The sequence below is a fragment of the Macrosteles quadrilineatus genome, unplaced genomic scaffold (genome assembly GCF_028750875.1).
Source record: "Macrosteles quadrilineatus isolate MER2022 unplaced genomic scaffold, UCM_ALF_1.0 Scaffold_3__2_contigs__length_128488019, whole genome shotgun sequence".
Lineage (NCBI taxonomy): Eukaryota > Metazoa > Arthropoda > Insecta > Hemiptera > Cicadellidae > Macrosteles > Macrosteles quadrilineatus.
Window position 1 is genome coordinate 47,239,758 of NW_026542596.1, and position 20,965 is coordinate 47,260,722.

A 20,965-nucleotide genomic window follows, 5' to 3' on the forward strand; every position below is an offset into this window, starting at 1 on the left:
GAATTTTAAATTACAGTTATTTTGAGCGCATGAAAACATTTCAATATGCCGTACTTAATTATTATTTTTTTAAGCTCCGTAAAATGGTCAGGAAAGAAATTGAAAAATTTGAAGTTTTAAGGATAAAAAATATGGAAACCAAATTTTTACCCCATAAATCCCGTTCCCATGGTCCAATCATGCTGGTTCGCAAACTCAGTCAAGTTTATCCAGCCCTACACATTAAAGCTAAATTTCATCAAAATCAGACAAAAATTACTCAAGTTATTGGGTTCACGGACACACATAACATATGAAATTTGAACGAATAGTGCTTTTGGCCTCTGGGGACATCAAAATGAAAAAGTAAATCGGTCCCGGGCCAAGGTCTTACTGTGCCACCTAAGTTAGTAGTTACTCTTCCCTGTAGGGAAATTTGCTAAAATCACCAATTGTATGTACCCAAAACTTCTGAACAAAATGCACATTACAGTAATTTACTAATTTAACAGTACAAAATTCTAATTTATCTTAACTGCCCCACAGCGTTGAAATAAATATCATCCGATAATCAAATTTATGATTTTTGATTGAGTCTTAAACTTAACTCATTAAAACGATTAATAGGTTCGGTTGTTCACCTTGCTTTTGCTGAAACTCGGCCGATTTGAATAACTAAAAGCTTAAATGACAGTCGGTATTTCTCTGAAGGTTCTTATATCAAAATATATATGATTTATAATATAATTAAAACTGGTGAGATACATTTAAAATTGAAGTAAGAATTAAAAAAGTTTTTTGGTCAAGTGAAACAGTAGATAAAATAATAAACCGATGCTTGATGTGAAATCTGTGCATGCATGCACCTTCAATTTGAAACCTCAATCATGAAAATTGGTTGGATAGAAGAGCCAAACAAACTCGGAAAAGAAAAACCAAATTTAACTCCCATAAGAAATACATGGGGAGCAAATTTTGTTTACGTATAAGCCGATTGGGACTGTAGTTATCTAATGTATATAATGTTATATAAGTTATATAATGTGTCACAAATGTAAGGTATGCACACACAGATTTCACATCAAGCATCGGCATATATTTATATGTTTATTATTTATATATATGCCGATGCTTGATGTGAAATCTTTGTGTGCATACCTTACATTTGTGACCTCAGTCATGAAAATCGGTTGGGTAAAAGAGCCAAACAAACTCGGAAAAGAAAAACCAAATTTGTTAAATTTGTATATAAGATTGCCATCTTATTTATAAACCCAGGGTTACCAAATCCATTCTTTGATGTCCTCATTAACTGGAAGACCAGAGCTAGGAGTTGGTAAGACGTTTTGGAACTAGAATATCAGTTCCAGACCAAAAATACAAAATTTAAACTGATATTAAATTTATTTTTACCAAAAACACTGTTTCTTAAATATTTTATAATTTTGGTACTTAAAAATTAATATATTTTTTTGTGTGTAACCATAACGATTATGAAAACTCACTCTCCCCTCCTCGCTGTGTAACGTTAAGTCGAACCCCTCCCTCCTTGAGTGTTATGTAATTTGTGAACGGCCCAGCTTTGCCGCTTAGATAGTAGAATAATTGACACTCTATTGTATTCTCTCTCCACTCTTACCTACGACATCATGCTGTGTGTGGCCGCCCCGACCTCGGCCTCTTCCTCTCGCCTCTTGTCTTCTCTGCTCAGCTCTTGCTCTCAGCTCTGCAGGATCCTCACAGAACAAGTCTCTCTTCTCTTTTTCTGGCTCCTCTTCCTCCTCGTAGTCTTGTGGCTCTTCTACTTTCTTATATTGCTGCAGGACTCTTGGCACTACAAAAGCTCGTCTGCAAGAAAAAAAAAGGTAGAAAAAATCAATTTACTGTTGACTTAAGGTGCAAAGTAATAATGATGAATGTAAGTCAGAAATCAAGGAAACTTATTGATAATGAAAAATTAATGGGGTCTACCTTTCACAAAATTTAGTTTAGCGGCTGAGATAAAATTTTATATTTCATATTACGTCTCCAAATTTTCTTTTTTGCGACATAAATAATTATCTTTTACTGTGGGTAGAACTAGACATTCCATTTCCACGTTAAAGTTGTACCCAGTCTAAGAATAAAAAAATATAATTTAGCCACTGATAGAGTGTGCTGTTGTAAATTACTGATTTCTCTCGAATATACGGTAAAACCTCACTAACTCGACATCCAGTAACTCAACAGCTGACGGGGGCACACAATTAAAGCAATTTTACAGAACATTTAGTTTTAGTTTGAATTGTTGAATACTCCAAATTTATTTAAAGATTGTCTACACAATATGTAAAACTATTCAAGTAGTAAATTTATCTGTAAAAATTAGTATGTTATGTACTCATTTATTGAAAACAAATTAAAAACGTCAATGTTCTGGAGAAATTTACAACCCCCAAACTCGACAACCTCTTGGTCTACAAATTGTTGAGGTAGTGAAGTTTTACTGGTACCGACATTTTTATCAAGACAAACAACAAACCGGAAAGACAACTTATCATAAACTATCATGTCTCTTATGCCAAATCAACTATTTCCGTAACAAGAACTAAGGGAGAAAATATAATTTTAGACTGTACCTCAATCTGTGAGTGGCACATTTAATTATGTTCTTTTTTTTATAAAAAAAGCTACGGCCTTTACAGAGTGTGTTAATTAAGTTTTAAGACTGATTTTTTCCCGTTCACGTGGCTCTGGCTGGGTAGAGGGGTTGCTAGCAAGATGCTAAGAGTGAAACATAGTGATGCAGTAAGTCAGAGTGTTTGTGATCACAACAAAACATCTTGAGAATAAAAATTCAGTGCTTGAAGGAGCAGCGTTATTCCATCAAATTGCGTGTATAGAATAGTGCGGAAAAGCTTTAATTGCTTCAACAGGCCTAAAAAGAAGAGGCAGTGGAACGTGTCGTGATTTTCATGCGGCACAAGCGGTTAAAAGATGGCCGCAAATATGATGATCGTAATGGAAGGCAGGATGTCAACTACAGTATTCAGAAGTCAATGGCATTCAACCATCTAGATCAGTTCATTCCAAACAATGAAAATGTTACATCCTCCTCATTCATTCATTAAATAACTACCGCTACTCCCAAAATGAGAAGAAAAATAAAAATGGCCGTTAGTCAACAACGTACCTCTCTGCTGTCTCAGTATCATCATTTCCGACCGCCACATCAACGTCATCATAAGTGTCATCGTACTCGTCGTCGTAATCCACTATGTCCTCCACAATGCTGAGCTCTTGATACACGTGTCGCATCTCTCGAACGTGAGACTTGTCATTCAGCATGTCAACCAAGTCCTTGTGCTTCTCTTGCCTGCATAGACATTTTAATTCCATTAAGACATAATTAAAGTCAGTATCATTATGCGATGCATTTACACAAGAGAACTAGAACAAACTTCAAAAGAAAAAAAAGTTGCAGTTTAAGAGCCATAATTAAAATAAAATAGCTTGGATATAGTTTTTAAAAGTAGACCTTACAAAAACTAGTTTAATATTATAAAAAAAAAACTATGAAGTTGGATCAGTCCCTGGAGAAACTATATCACACAAGTTGTATGGTTAAATATGTAAATAATCAACTACCTCTAGATATGTTCTGACACCTCGGAAATAACGTAGTTGAAAACTTGCGCTTAGCCATAAATAGTGGCTAATCCAAGACTTAATACTGTACAAGACTGAAAAAAGTACGATAACTTATCTAATTTTCTCACTTTACCTTTTTCCTTTGTGAATTCTTGACGTATCCACATGGTCACGTGTCATTATATCAAACTCATCGTTGTCAAAAGCATTGATCCTTTCATACACATTGGTCGCCTGGAAGGAACAAATATTAGTTAAAATTGTATTATTAAAACCCTTAAAAACTTAATATATAAAACAGTTCATAATGTAAAATAAAGAAAGATTGAAGCTATTTGTTCAAAAGCACAAGAAAACAAAGTAAACAAATCAATTAAAAACCCCTCTTTTTTACAAGCTGTAAACAGAGGGTTTTTAAGGATAGAGCAGTATTTTTACACTTTTTATAATTTTCTTAGTGACAGTCAACTGGATTTTATGTTTATGTTGGAATCTTGGTAAGATTTTTATTTTCTCCCCTTATTTGAGAATTTGTATGGGAAATTTAAATTTTGTTTAATAAAATATGTGTGTTGAAGAAAGTATGACTGTCATGAACCTTTCTGTAGCTAGGGGAAGATTCTTAATGATTTAAAATACATCTATGAAGGCTGTTCAAAGTAACAGACGTTTTGGTATAGCACAGCACATTATGTGTCAGATTGTTCTTACACTCAATTCTTTAAAAGGGTCCTTTGACATTTTTTTTAAATCTCACAAAGTTTTTATTATTGAACGATCGTCTGACGCTTGAATGCTACTTATTTTGTGGTAAACATGAGTTTTTTTTCTTAAAAAAAAAGGTTTCTTTAGGGCATAAGAAATTTTACACTGCAATATTTTAACTTAAGCGATCAAAAAGTTGAATGGTAGTTTTAGTTTAGACAAACCTCCGCTTCATCCGGAGGTATCAAAGGCAAATCACGTTCCAACATCAATAAACACTCGGGCAAGTTCTCTTCTAGAACTGCATTGATAACATCTGCACTGACATAGTTGTAGTACTCCAAACATTGCTGAAACAATTATATGAAATTATCTATGAACATTGGATAACAATTTAAACTAAGTAAAATTGACCTTAATAGTTCAAACATTTTTAACTTTAACCTACATGTTCCGTCCCCATGTTAAAGTTGTCATGCATTTATTATGCAAATGGGCATAATTGAAGGGAGCCAATGACAGATTGCTCTAAGTTAAATTGCTAATTTCTGCCAGATATGCAGACTTATTATCCAAGTAAAAAACTGATAGGAAGACTTATTTATTGTAAGCTATATCATCCACCACTATATCAGTGACAACAAATAAGGTAGAAAGTAGAATTTTAAACACCAGTACAATCTGTGACAGGTTCACTCAACTATGATCTTTATGATTGAACCATTGGCTATAATTCAAGATAGTTTTAGTAATCTTACTAATATTATATAAATAATAATGAAACAATTTGATCAGCATATAAAAAAAAAGTTTCAAGCCAATGTCAAGATAAGGATATATGTTTAGAAAACTCTTTGACTTTTGTTTTAAAAGTCATTGATTGCATTTCCAATCTAACTACGCACTCTGGTCTTTAGAGTGGTTCATTGTAGTGAGTGATGATGTGTATAAACCCATCTCAGAGAATTGGCAGACTAAGGTTTTAAATTGAGTAATAAGTCCACAATATAAAAAATTACCAAAATTAAAATAAACGAAGCTAACAGTAGGTAGATTAACTGTCTATAATTTTGTCTAGGATTCATTCATATTTATTCATTCATATTTATCTACTTTATTACCAGGAAAAATACCAACACAAACTAAATATTATGAAGAAAACTCACAGCCACAAATCCATCCCCAAGCTCAGTTAGAATATCTTTGACTTCTGTAATGAGGGACTCCAATTCTACTCCAACAACTTTCTTCTTTGTACTTCCTGATCTTGCTTCCTGTTTTGAGCCCTAAAAACAGTAAATTTCAACTATTTTTGTCTCCCTTTACATATTTGTTGTCAAAACACACGAATTACATTTCCAACATGAGTATGTAGTTAAATTTTAATGGTGTTAGTTTTTTTATTAATTGAAGTATCTTGAAGTAATTCAATTAAAGGCACATCTTTAAGAATTGGCTCGAAGGGACTTTTATATAATTTGTTGAACTTAAATCTCACTTGAGAAACATTGATGAGAAGTTGTGAAATACCATACCATTTAGGGAATTTGACAAAACACCAAGCATTAACCATGACAATTTTGAATCAACAAGATAACACACTATTTTACAGTTCATTTTTTATATATTTTTGTGTGCATATTTTACAGTGCACATTTCCTTCCTATATTTCCAAAATATCTTTCAATAAAAAGATTTCTTTTTGAGAACTTTTACTTCAAAGCACTTTTAGAATGCCTAGATCTACAGATTTTATATGCTCTAATAGACAAATGAAAAAAGTGGCATGCATCTGACTGCTAATGAAAAAATACCTCAAGAGAATGAAAACTGTTGCTTGAAGATGGATTGACACCATTTGAGGCTGTAGCAGAACTTCTTTTCCGTCTTTTTGGAGGTTCAAATAACAAAGCGACTGATTCCACGATGAAATCAAGCTTTAAAGAATCACTGTTACAAGTTAAGTAAAACTGTAGTAAATATTACTTTTACCTCTAACCATATGGTTAATATAATATAACCCTTATGGTTAATATAATGGACGTTTTAATTAATTATACTATTTTTTTTATTACATTGCAGTAGGAACATAAACAAGGATAGATCGTTCCATAGCACTTTTCAGAAAAAAGACGCACTACGAGATATCGTCGCATAGCACTGAAAGGGTTAACAAGATTTTCATAGTTGATTATTTTGTGAACAAACAGTAAAGTTTAAGTTATATTGGTTAGTAAATTGGTTAATAATTAATTGGTTGATAATTAATTGGTTAATAATTGGTTGGTAAAAGTTATTTGCTTTGATTTTCACTTTGAATTTGGTAACAGGTGATCTGATAAAATTTAAATCCTTTGCCTGCAAATTAATTTGTTGAGGCTTTTGTCCCAAAGCCCAATTAACATTTGATATACTTTTGTTAGCTTCTGAAATCTAACTTTAAACAGATTTAAAAACTCATTTTAAAAACTTAAACGTGAACCAAAATAAAAAAAACTCCAAAATATAGAACAAGCAAAATTGAAAGTTAAACGTCAACAAACAAAAGTTGGCTGGGTAGACTTGCAATGGGCGAACAGACCATCAGAAGCATAATTATTACATATTCAAATCAGACCAAAAAGGACTTAGCTCTTAGTTTAAAACTTAACAAAATTCCTTTTGTTTAGAAAATCGCCATTTCATAACAATTCTACCTAATCAGTTTACTCTCTGACTTTCAAAATATCTCACTTGTAAGTTGTAACCACACTTAAAGTAAAGGATACATTTCAGGACAGATTTCACTGAGCATGCTGAGTTCCCCGTGGATAGGGAAGGCCGAGTTGTAGTCTCTTATAAACGTATGTTCTGACAAACAGTCTGTGAGAGTGCTCATGTACATGTCCACTTTTATTTTCAACTCTTCATCAGTTAGATGGTCCCTGGAATACAGAAACTGTTTAAAAATGAATTCAAAAACTGTTTTTGACAGTAAAATTTATAATCAGCATGTACCACACCAAATCACCAATGGATTTTATCTAGGTGATAATGCCACAACCCCTATGTCTAGCCTGAAATAATGTGAAAAACAATCCCGGGCTCGTGCCTAATGTCCTAGGAGAATAAAAAGGTATCGTAAATTAGAGGCGCATATGAAAGTTATTTTATGTTTTGTTTATAATACAACTTGACATTCCATTCCCATGTTTTAAGTTGTTGCCAGTTTTTAAACCAAAATCGTCGTAGCTGATGTGAGCCACCGACAGATTGTGCTGATCTAAATCACTAATTTCTGTTGAATACACAGACTTTTTAACAAAGTCAAACTAATGGAATGACTCATGGTGAGCTATAGCAACTGTTATTACCCATCTTCTTGGTAAGCAACAATAAATAAGGTATAAATATAATTTTAGACCCTAGAACATTCTATGACTGGCTCACATAACTATATTCTTTTTTAATAAAAAAATTTGCGACAGCTGTTCCATATAGATGGGATGTCTGTTTCAGTATCCAATGGTCAATGGTTTAATTTACTGTGAGGATAGCAAGTTAGAATTTTAGGTTAAAAACCAGTAGATCAATACTTCAGATTTATTATGTAAAACTGATTTTCTGTAACACACTGCTACAAGTTAGTTGGTTTATATCGGTGTGCATAAATTACGGTGTGAGGCTGTTTTTTACAAAATTGTCCAAGTCGTTTTAGTAAACATCAATTTTTTTGTTTTATGGGTTTTGGTAAAAAATTACCATTAAATAATTTTTTAAATGAAATAAATACCTTGAGATATTATGGATTAGTACCCACATACCCAATTTAATCAAAATCGGAAGGTTTAGTCCAGGGCTACAGATATACAAGGGCTGGCTCACTCCTTTGATGTTAGCGGTCGCCGCCTGATCCTACTTCCCCTCCCCCGCCCCTCCACAGTGACGTAGCGGAGATACATCGGTGCGAGGCGCGACGGTAGCCTAGCACGGCAGTACATATGTCGCCCAGCATCTACGCGCGATTAATAATTGTGTTTATAATAATGTAGTTTTATAGTGTGATTTTTAAAGCTGGTTTCGTTAACCCTCAAACTTGCAATGGGCGAACTCTGTAGTGGCAAGGCATTTTTGGCGATTTTGCAGTCATATTTTCGAAAATTCATAAAAACTAAACCAACAGACCAAACCTATGAACCGTTATTATCTCCAACTTGAAGTGTTCGTAATGAAATGAAGACACTTCGTAATTTGAAAATGGCAACAAAATAAATATTAAAAATATTGTAGAAAATATTGACAGTAGGTAGAAAAATTGCTGCATGAACCAAAAATGTTTCATAAGATATACACATTGTTTGGAATTTATTTCCCTACATGGAAATGTAAAAAGATTCCAATTACCATTTATACAAAGTTATGGCCCAACAACAATAAAATGACAAGTTTCACGATTTTGCACAACAAATTTCAAAAACCAAATAAATGTGTTATCAAGAGATAAAGTAAAAGTAAACATTTTTAGGCAATAATATTGGAGATCAAATGAAATAAGAATTGTTTAAAAATGATCATTTCAATAGATGTTTATGACTTTTAATAAATGTTTATATTTGTCTAGAAAAACATTTTGTTATTCACAGGTATATATTATTTTTTAAACCCCACATACCAACTATATAAAATGAAAGTAAACTTATTCCCCTACACGAATATACATAGTTATAAAGGCAAATATATAAAAACAAATATTTTATAGTTTTTTCTATAAAATGCTGCTGTGTCTTTTTTATTTGGCGATTAAATCGTTTGTTAATTAGTCTATGACGAAATGTTTCAAAAACGGGCTAAATTTAATGTCCCAGACCTCAAATTAAGTAAGTATATCCACATAAAACAGTTTACAAACTAAATAAGTAAATTTTTTACAACTAATAAATACGATTAAAGTGATAAAGACAAACCCGCCATATTCGTTGTTGGGAAACAGTCAATGAAGTTCACAAAAACCGGCTAAAAAATAGTGTCTTAAGTTTCTAAAAGTAATGTCACATTACAGTCGAGGCACAATCAAAAATATCGAAACTAAACATTTACAACTTTACAACTTATAATCACGATGTAAACTGATAAAGTAAAATCACACCAAAACTCGACTTGTTAGTTATTGGTCAACAGAGATTTAGGTTAGTTAGTCAGGCAACTTAATGTATTTTTGCATCTATATGTTATTTTAATGTATTGAAATACGTAGGGCCTATAATAAAATTCAATTGATTAATTGAAATTATTTTCCTTACTGTAAAAGTTACAAAATACTAAGTATAGGTAATGTATTTTTATACAACCGCAATGTATTTTATATAACCTCAATGAATCCTAAAAGGTATGAATAAATAATAAATAAATACAATTAATAATCAATACATTAAGATTTAAGATACATTCGAGCAATACGAACACAGATATTACACAGTAACTTAATGCGTTGGATCAATAACTACAGTATTCTTAGCCATCGCTTTACATTCCACTCCCATCCTTAAATATCTACAAAAGTTAATTTTTAGCGAATTTCCCATATAGGGAATAAGCTATTACCGTAGTACTCATGGTAAGACCTGGACGCGGGACCGATTTTTTTTCGTTTTGAGGTCCCTAGAGGCCAAAAACACCATCCGTTCAAATTTATATATATATACTAGTTAACCGCCCGTGCTCCGCCACGGGAATATTGTCATCAATAAAAGAAATAATAATTAACAAATACTGTTTATCTTTGTATTTTATTTAGGGGTTGTTTAATTTTTTACATGAAATAGAACTGATAGTTTGCCTGTATAAACTATTTTATGTTAATCAAACCGATATATTATTTTAACCAAATGAATGTTTTATATTCATTCGAGTTTCATTTGAAAAATAAATAGTATACGAACTGGGCAATGCTGATAACCTAATAAGCAGCTATTTATGCTATTTAGATAGTTTGCTCAAGTATATTCCTATATTTGTCGTTTTTTTTCATTACATTTGTTGTATGGAATAAAGATAGTCACTTAGCCTACATGTAAATCACGCATCAGCCATTTCACGAATCTTTGAACCATACTGTGAGTAAAAGCTGTGTTTACGTCGTATATATAAAGTTGGGCATACTTTGTTCAATGTTATAGGGTATTAACGGTCCAATTTGATGGAAAAGGAGTCGTGGATTTTAAAACTATGTAGACTACCACTACCAGAAAGATGTTGATTCAAGTGAGACTTAGAACTGGCCATTTCAAATGCAGATTTGTATTATATTTTACTCAAATAGTTTTTTGTCTCTTTTGACCCTTAATACTTTTTTTAAAGTCGCTGTTGATAAGGTTTCCATAAACTCAAAATGTTGATAAGGAGTTCATTTTACCTTCCCCTTGTGACAACATAAGGAAAAAATATTTGTGTCCCAGTTAGTCTGTTCTGACTCAAAATTCATAGATTTGCAGTAGTGACAAATCCAATCTAACGACCCCAATTTAAAAAAAATTGTATTTTTTAGAAGGGACTTCCAGAGCACATTTAACACCATCACTGCTCTTTACCTTTTTAGTTCGATGGTTCTCTACATGTTTTTTCGTTCCGTATGTCTCTTTACGCCCGGTTAATGATTACCTTTTCTTTTTCTTTTTGTACTTTTCACATCCTGGGGTTAATGATAAAGTTTTATAACGCTATAATGACCCGAGTCAACATTGCCATTAAACATCAAGTCAGATACCTCTTCGCCAAACCCGAAAACGTAAGTCACAGTTTCTCAAGCAACTTCCCTGTGTGAGGCTACTCGAAAAAATATAGTTAGGGTATAGTTCACTCAGGCCCGTTTTTGACCCTGTCAGCGCCCTAGGCACAACTAATAGTAGCGCCCCTTTGCAATATATATAAAAGGGTGTCCACCGACTGGGAAATCCGGGAATCATGCGGGAATTTTATGAACCGGGAATTTTGTGCAAATTTTGTATTTCTACCTGGAGTTTTCAAATTACCGTGATCGCGCATGACAACAGTTTCCGTGACCGCGGGAGACGATAATGTCTACACTCGGCCGCTAGATATTCAGAATATTGCCACGATCACGGAAGACGATGATAATGTCCACACGAACGCGCGAAACAGCAAGAATTTTACCGCGATCGCGGAAGACGATGATGATCTCCACACAACTACGGAACATGATTAACATTTTGCTGCAATCGCGGGAGACGATTGCCATGTATACACGACCGCGGGAGACGGCTACGATGTCTACAGGACTGCGGGAGGTACAATAATGATTTACACGGCCGCGAGGGACGATCGGAATTATGCCACGATCGCGCAAGACAATGATAATGTCCACATGACCGCGGGAAAAAATCAGAATTTTGCCTCATTCACGGAAGACAATGGTCTCCATATGTCCACAGGACCGCAGGAGATACAATAATGATTTCTACATGGCCGCGAGGGATGATCAGAATATTGCCGCGATCACGGAAGGCGATGATAATGGCCACATGATCTCGGGAAAAGCTCAGTACTTTGCATAATTTGCGGAAGAGGATGATGATCTCCACAAGACCGAGGGAGATGATTACCATTTTTTTACAATCGTCGGAGGCGATTAATATGTTCAAACGACCGCGGGGGACGATATAATGATGTCTTCACGGCCGCGAGGGGTGGTCAGAATTTGATCACGATCGCGCAAGACGAAGATAATGTCCTTACGACCGCAGGAAAAGATCAGAATTTTGCCTCATTCGCGGTAGACGATGATAATCTCCTCACGACCGCCGGATATGCTCATATATTACTTCGATCATGGAAGACGATAATTATGTCTAAACGACCTGACCGCTGAAAATAGTAAGAATCTCGCCGCAAACGCGGGAAACGATTACGATGTCTACACGGCGGCGAGGGATTATTAGACAGTTTACCGCAATCGCATGCAAACATCCACCAATTTTTTTTTATTTTCCAAATGTTTGGCGCCCCCCAAAAAAGCCAATTGCCTCGCGCCCTAGGCACGTGCCTACCGTGCCTATTCGGTAAATCGGCCCTGAGTTCACTGATAAATTGTAGTTCCAAATATCCCAGCGTACTCGCCATCTTGAGAAGGTAAAATTTGGACGTCGAACACTGATCTTGAGTAAGGTCACTTACGATAAAATGTGTGTATGTTTACCAATCATTAGCAATTATCTGTACAACTTGCAAGCGGATTTCCCTATGATTGTTCTGGTGGCTATAGAGAATAAATTATATCGATCAAAACAATAAGTTTCCGTCCCCTACTATGGGTATTATTTCACATTCCATCCTCAAACTTAAACTCAATTACCACTTTAATTCAGATCACTTTGCAGGAAAACTAAAACATTTTTGTGTCCCAGTTAGTCTGTTCTGACTCGAAATTCATAGATTTGAAGTAGTGACAAATCCAATCTAACGACCCCAATTCAAAAGAGTTGGTATTTTTTTTGTAGGGACTTCCAGAGCACATTTAACACCAACACTGCTCTTTACCTTTTTAGTTCGATGGTTCTCTACATTTTTTTCGTTCGGTATGTCTCTTTACGCCCGGTTAATGATTACCTTTTCTTTTTCTTTTTGTACTTTTCACGCCCTGGGGTTAATGATAAAGTTTTATAACGCTATAATGGCCCGAGTCAACATTGCCATTAAACATCAAGTCACATACTTCTTCGCCAGAACCGAATGGTAAGTCACAGTTTCTCAAGCAACTTCCCTGTGTACTTGAAAAAAAATTCACTGATATATTGTAGTTCCACGTATCCCAGCGTACTCGCCATCTCGAGAAGGTAAAGTTTGGTACCACTGAACGTCTAACACTGATCTTGAGTAAGATTCGTCACCTACTATAAAATGTTTGTATGTTTCCCACTCATTAGCAATTATCTGTACAACTTGCAAGCGGATTTTCCCATGATTATTCTGGTGGCCGTAGAGAATAAATTATATTGATCAAAACAATAAGTTTCCGTTCCCTACTATGGGTATTATTTCACATTCCATACTCAAACTTAAACTCAATTACCACTTTCCTTCAGATCACTTTGCAGGAAAACTAAAACATTTCAAAAATTGGTTAACAAATACACTTTCCTTGATCAAAATCGTGTGTTAATAAACAGAAACTCCAAGTTTAATAATTGAATACTTAAAGTGAGGTTATAAAAATAATAACAAATGTCTGACAAACATTAAACAGCTGACGAATAATTTTTAAACTGTGTATTATATTCTTCAATAAGAATTGTATTGACTCGACCTTTAAAGGGCTGTAGGTCGTAGCCCTTAGAAAAAACGTAAATTCTAAGGAAGTTCGGCAAATCTACACAATATCCCCTATAATTTGAGACATAAATCTTGTAGATCGGTCCAGTAATTACTGAGAAAACACTAAACAGTGTTACAACTGTGTATTAAATATATAGATGTGTCCGTCAGCACGATAACTCAAGCAAAAATGATCCGATTTTGATGTAATTTGGTACAAACGTGTAAACGTACGTTTATTCGAACGAGTTCACGATCCAGCATGATCGGACCATGGGAACGGGGGTTTACGGGGGGTTTTATGGGGTGAAAATAGGTTTTTCTCATTTTTGACCCAAAAAAAATAAAATTTAGCAATTTCTTTCCAAACCATTTTGTAGAGCTTAAAAAAACAAATAATTTAGTATATTGAAGCGTTATTATGCGCCTAATGGTTACGGAGAAAATTCCAAAAGATTTTTAATTTAAAACTCCCATGTTATTCTTATGGAGAATAAGTAAACTGTTGTAGTTTGCTTGTTTGTGAACATATTTTGATCAAATTTGGAAAATATTTTTATTTCTTACTAACTATTCACATTTTCCAAAAAAAAAAAAAAAACAGTTTTACCCTCCCTGATGCAGCAAACCTAAGTACTTGTTAAACTAATTCTATTTAAATCTATATAAATAAAATTAGAGTTTTGTCTGTACATTGCTTAGAATAATGAACTTTTTGGTTATTTTTACATTTCATAGGTCAGAGAAACCGAATCAAACCTTATCTCAATTTCTGTCTGTCTGTCTGTCTGTCTATCTGTCATTCTCTTGGTAACGCTAAAATACGCACTTTATTACAACTACTCCTCAATAACTATAGCACTGTCCCGCCTGAAACTTATTTTCCAAATACTATACATATATGAGATGGTTTTAGACGTATTTCATCGAATATGAGACAGTTAGATATTTAACAGTAAACCCTTGAAAATCAAGTTTTTGTCGATTTTTGACGTGGAATTTCTGGAAGCCCATGTTAACCTTATGAGAAATGAAATTATTGAATCTTAACAGCTGTTTCAATTAAACAAGTTGGTTCTGTTCTGTGATGTTCAATAGCATTAAAGTTACAAGGATTACCAACAGGGTGCAGCACTAGCACTATTATTTCTTTTACATTTATGACAACAGCTAATTTGCAACCTGGAGGCGAGTGAGCGTAGCGAACGAGCTAACCTGAAGGCAAGTGAGCGTAGCGAACGAGCTAACCTGAAGGAAAGTGAGCGCAGCGAACGAGCTCCAACATACAGGTGAGTGAGCGTAGCGAACGAACTTCAACCAGGACGTGATTGAGCCATGCAAACGAGATCAGATAGTAAAAATAAAAGTAAGCCTACCGTTATAGGATCGACCGGCAGACACAGAGGTAATTTAACCTTTTATTGATTGTCATACCGATCCGGAACAACAAAAAACAACATAAAATGAAGCTATGTATAATAGTTTGGCCAGCATATCTTAAAATATGCAAACCAACTGCTGTTCGTTATATAAGAAGGTTTCAACTGAATATTATAAGATCCCCGTGCGTAGAACGGGTACACAGCTAGTCAAGAATAAATGTTATATTTTTAAGTAGATATTTCAGTGTAAATCCAATCAGTCAAATGGAAATTCGCTTAGTCTGCAGGTTTGCTGCGGAGGGGGTATTTATTTATTTAAATTGATGTTTTTATACGTAATCCTATTTGAAAATCAATTACTTTTATAAAATACATATACCTAATAAAAAATGTCCAACATAGAGCTTAATAAACGCTAAATGTGCGGTAATACCAGCGCTCACACAGGCAAAGATATACGGTGCCGGGAGCCCGAGGTATCGCCGTGACGTCACAGCGGCGGAGTGGTGGGGAGCCACCTGGCATCACTTTCTGAGCTCGCGTGGCCTAGCCCTTGTATATCTCTAGCCCTGGGTTTAGTCTGTAGCTCTACACACATCCACACATATATTTTACATACAAAAACTGTGAGATACACACACAAAGACATCACTTAAAAAACAGGGGAACCAAAATGGATACTTTCACCCAAAACTCAAGAACATTTTGATAAATACAATACTTTCTCCTTTTGTTTAGGTGGAAAAAGGAAAAACAAGGAAAGGATTCTAAGAGACAAATAATTTACCTGTATCGGAGAACTCATCCCACTAAATTACAATTCACAATAATGATAACAAAAAGTATTAACTAACCTCTCTTCCAATAGGGTAGCTAGGTGAGAGGAGAGGCATCCATGGACTGAAGTTATAAGGTTATGTCGGCTGATATCGATTTTCATCTTGAATTTCGCATGCTCTTCCTGAAAGTCTCCACTTCCGTTTTGTGAATCCAAAAATTTAATAAGCAAAGGAACTGTGTTCTCGTAGAAAGTTGCAATTCTGAAAAACATAAAATGTGAGTAGCAATCTAAGAGGAGTTCAATCTACGTTACAGTTACATTTTTAAAACTTAGTTAATATTTCAATCCGTTTACCTAATTAATTGTACTTATAAGTTAGCAAAGGGGTACATCTAGTAGATATGTTAAAACATTGTTTGTTCCTTTCATAGATCAACCATGTTAACAGTAATTTGTTCAAAATATTTGTCAAAAGAGCCTGCTTTGTTGAGGCTTAGTTCATCATACACACTGGTTGTTAGTTTAAACCATACAAAGTAAACTGATAATCGTAAGCCACATTTAAATTTGATACACTGCTCAGGTTAAATGGGGCTAATTTTTTACAGTTTGTAAAATATTGACAGTTTTAAGTCAGAATCACACATTATTTGTTATACTTTGTCATATCATCTCTACCTCTACTTTTTTATCTAATACATAAAAAACTGCAATAGACACGGAGATTAAAGAAATTAATTATCGTTAGGAACAGATTCTTCACATAGGCCTATGAATAAAGAAAAAGGCACATGAACAAATTTGGAAGTACTACTCTAGTACAACTAATGTAGAAATTAACTGTAGAAAAAGAAAATATTAATCATAACCACTCAAAAAGTTCCTATTTTATAGGATAAACTAATTTAATTAAAAACCTTTACTATTTTGACATTAATAACTGCACCCAGTTTAGCTGAATACGGGTATAACACTAACAAACCTAGGCTCCAACAGGTGTTGGTGGTAGACAGCAGCGGCTTGGGGACACACTTTGATGAACGTATCCAGCGAGTAGCTGATGTCCAACATGAGATAGACCAGCTTGGACAGTGTGGAGGGCTCATGTCTGGCATCTAGCTGAAGCTCAATGTTGGTGAACACCTGCAAGGACAAAAGAAGATATCATATTAGGATAGGACACAATATCTTTTTAAATTTATATTTAAAATTGTATTAAATCTTTAAGCTTCAACAGCTTATACATCAGACCATTGACTATATAGTCAATGATCAGACCCTAGAATAACATAATCAAACCACCTAAATCAAGTGACGACGTAGTTATGTTTGGTGGCTGGCCACTTAAGCAGAAATTACTCAAGCTCCCCCCCCCCCCCCCCTCCTGCCACACCGAACATAACCAATCATTCTTCTTTAAACATAAATGCCTTCTTAATAGATGGGTCAATTATTGATACAGTCAGTTGTTGTTTTACCGGTTATTAGCACAAAAAAGACCAAAACCGAGAGTGAAAATGTCAGTTTTGGTTTATGGGTTGTTTGTTGTTACGTCATTTTTGTTAATCAATTTAAAACGTCATTCACAGGAGACGTTAGTGATATCGTTGGTCGTTGCGATCGCAGATGATGTTCTCAATTTTATTTTGACTGCGGGATACAACGATGATGTCTTCACGATTGTGGGAGATGTCCAGGATTTTGCTCAATATCAAGGTATCAAGATCAAGGATGGTGTTCGAAGGGTGTTAAAGATTATACCGTGATCTTTGGAAACAAAGATGATCTCTTCGCAATCGTGGCGGATGTTCAGGAATCATTCATGACCGCAGAAGACAATGTTAGTGTTTGTGCAAAGGTAGCTCTTAATTTTACCAAAATCAATAAGATAATAATCTCTTCGCCATCATGAGGAATGAAAGATCTTACCATGGATCGCAAGAGACTATAGGTACTGATGTCTTCAGGATCACAAAACAGTTTGTCATGATAAATGGATGACAATCTTTTGCTGTTGCAGGACGTGTTCAATATTGTGCTGCAATCTTGGAAGACTGCAGCACAGGCCGCAGCGACTTGGCACAGTGTACAGTAAAAATCCAATCATCCTAATCAATTGGGACCGGAACCCATTTGTATAGTCAAAAATTCAGATAACTGGAATTTTACTTAAGTTCAGGGCATTTGAAAGAAAATAGGCCGAGCCAAGCTAAGATTTTACTATTGCGATCACAGAGCGCATATTTTAAAGGGATATACAAGACCGCAGAAGATGTTCAAGGTATTGCCGTGATCGCAGTAAACGATAAGCATGTTTCCGTGACTTATTAGGACGATGATGATGTCTTCACGACCGTGGGATATATTTAACATTTTGCCATCATCACGTAAAAACAAAGACCACAGGAGATGATAATGTAAAAAAACAGTTGTGAGGAAGGTTTTGGATTTTGCCGCGATCAGGACTTCTGCCTTCTTTAACAACGATTCTTATTATTGTGGTTTTAAGTTTTAGAATTTTTTTTTATTATTTCTGTAAGCGATTTGGATAATCGGAAATTAGGATAGTTGCAGTTTGAAAGTCGGAGTTCTACTGTACATCCAAACTTCTAAGTTAGAGATTCATTAACAAAATATTATACTCGAATACAGTTTTTAATAAATCATATTACTGCATATGACATTTGGGTTTCCAAATAGAAACATTATCGACAAAAAGTCAAACTTAGTTGTATGTCTGGACAAATATAATCTCTAATAATCAAGACAAAGACAATATTATTTCCTCTGATATGTACTACCCTCCAGAATCATCCACTCCGGAGATACTGGTTCCAATCCCTCCTCTGTCGCTACCCCACTGACCTAAATATATATCTAAATGTGTATATGTCCTGAAGTTATCATCTTCTCCTGCAATTTCAATTGTTGTAAAATTACGAAATAAGAAGTTCAAACTAATATTCCTACACTTACAATACACTTATATCAATACACTTACATGAACCATTATCGCTTACAAATAAACCATTATCCTAGTACCGGTACTCAATTATGTAATTTTCATATCACACTCAAATGGTATAATTATCTGTTCAAATTTTCACTTAGTGATTATACGCTTTGTAGACTTAACTGAAGTATTATCTGCAAACCCTTCTTCGTTGTAATTATGTTATACCCTTGGTTTCTTTGTGTCGCTTTTTTTCTCGGGGTCAACCCTTGCGCGCGAATAACATCTTTAAAAATCCATAAGGTTTGGTATTTATTTACATAATTTGATTGATGGTTATTGGTGAATAGTTAACTAAAGATAATTATGGGAATATGATAAAGAAACTCTTTAGGGTTTAGCCTTTCAACACCATTTTAATGATTTTACAAACTAAGTTAAAGTTACCTAGTCAGTCTTACTGAAAGTTGAAACTTATTACAAACAATATAACAATGTGTGCTGTTATCTAGTTTCAACAAGATAAACTGTAAATTGTTAATAGGCCTACATACATTTATGAATTTAGATATATTGCCCCAAAGTGTTTTTACATAAAAATACCAATGAATGGTAAACGAGTGTAAACTTTAGAATACTTTAATGGCCTCACACATTTGGCTCTAGTATTTTTTGCCCTATCTCCTATCTAATTGTATTTGTCAATATTTGATTTTGATCAAGAGTTCTACAGTTCTACCTTAAAGACAATTTTCTATTATCAACTACGTTAAGCTAAAGTACGCGCAAGCAGTCTGGGCGCGTGGTTCCTTCTCTACTAGCCATCCTGTATACATTTATCCCACCCCCTCCACATCGGCTAGACATGAAGACAGCTGAACAACCCCAGAGCCGTGTGGGCCAGATGTTTTTAAAAATGAGCAATAAACACTTCCCCCTTCACCCTGGGCCCTAGCGCACCCACGCGCCCAGACTAAATGTGACTTCTGTTCTCGTGTACCTTTTCATACCTTGCTTGTACAGAGTTGATTTTTTTCCAGATTTGTGGAATTTTGGATTTAACATACAACATCACATATGGAGTCAAGAACGTCTATCAACTGGCGGCTGATGGAATGAGCACAGCTGCCGTATTTGCCATTGCTTACAGACAATTTTTAATCTGCTTTTTTGCCTTTGTTGGGATTCTTGATGGGGCAACAAAAACTAGTTTTTACGACGAAATCCTCAATGAAATTGATCCCACATCTAGAGGAATGGTTAAGTTTCTTATCACTAATTTAACTGTAGGCGGTAGGGAGTTTATATTAATTTTTGTTTTGGTTTATTTGATCTAAATGTAAATCTTGTAGCTATTAGAATACCGAAAATGTTATTTTGTATGAGCTCCACAAAAAATACATGGCAACGGGAACTTTTTAGTAGCCCAACTAAACAAACAGACTTGGATTAAAACTATCCATGCATAGTACCATTGACTATTGGATACTGAAGTTGTAGTATTAATAGTCAAAGATAGTTCCTAATTGAAACCTAAAATCCTGCAAAATTAAAGAAACATTAGCGTTCGATATTTTTATACCCTTTTATAAGTAAATAAATGTATTTTTACTAATACGAGATAAGTATTTTGATACTTTGAAATCTGAATGATTACACAGTTAAATATTAGATACGCTTTGAAATTGTCTCCAAGAACAATTTGCTAAGGTAAAAAATGTAAAACACTTTTGCAAAAAATGCTGTTCTGCCACAGGATCTATTAAACATAATAAAAATAATTTTTGTTGGTTCAACTAAGAAATATTTCATCCTTTTTTTATCATGTTGCTATTAAAATAACTCCTTTTGTAAATTCCAATGGGAGGACAGAATGTAAAGTAATATCAGTTTGTTTGATAACTGAAAAGATCCGGGGTTTAAAGTTGTTGCTGCATTATTATAATGTACTTCATCTGATGTTATCTTATATCTTCCTCTATTTACAACATCATGATTCTCGAAGTTGTATTTTTTTTTATGTTTTATAAGACCTTATGAAGTTGTATATTGCTCCAAAGACAATACATTAGGTACAAAAACATCACACACAACATTTTTCTCTTCTTCTATACACAATAGATAATAGATCTTGGTCAGGTAAACCACAGCCACCTCTAATACAAGGCCGCGACGTTCGAACTGGCAACGCCGCACTCATCCGCCGCCTGGGTCCGGCACTCGTGCTAG

General features: G+C 34.5%; 1 protein-coding gene across 1 annotated transcript in view; it reads right to left on the reverse strand.

Annotated features, from left to right (window-relative positions):
* LOC128990948 (activating signal cointegrator 1 complex subunit 2) overlaps window positions 1-20,965 on the reverse strand; it is a 49,823-nt gene that overhangs the window by 12,704 nt on the left and 16,154 nt on the right. Inside the window, exons 6-14 of the mRNA XM_054413624.1 lie at window positions 16,766-16,926; window positions 15,857-16,042; window positions 7,083-7,238; window positions 6,129-6,264; window positions 5,481-5,600; window positions 4,539-4,664; window positions 3,743-3,843; window positions 3,152-3,334; window positions 1,619-1,827 (exon numbers count right to left, since the gene is read on the reverse strand). Coding sequence (XP_054269599.1) covers window positions 1,619-1,827; window positions 3,152-3,334; window positions 3,743-3,843; window positions 4,539-4,664; window positions 5,481-5,600; window positions 6,129-6,264; window positions 7,083-7,238; window positions 15,857-16,042; window positions 16,766-16,926 — 1,378 coding nt within the window. The remainder of the gene's footprint in view (window positions 1-1,618; window positions 1,828-3,151; window positions 3,335-3,742; window positions 3,844-4,538; window positions 4,665-5,480; window positions 5,601-6,128; window positions 6,265-7,082; window positions 7,239-15,856; window positions 16,043-16,765; window positions 16,927-20,965) is intronic.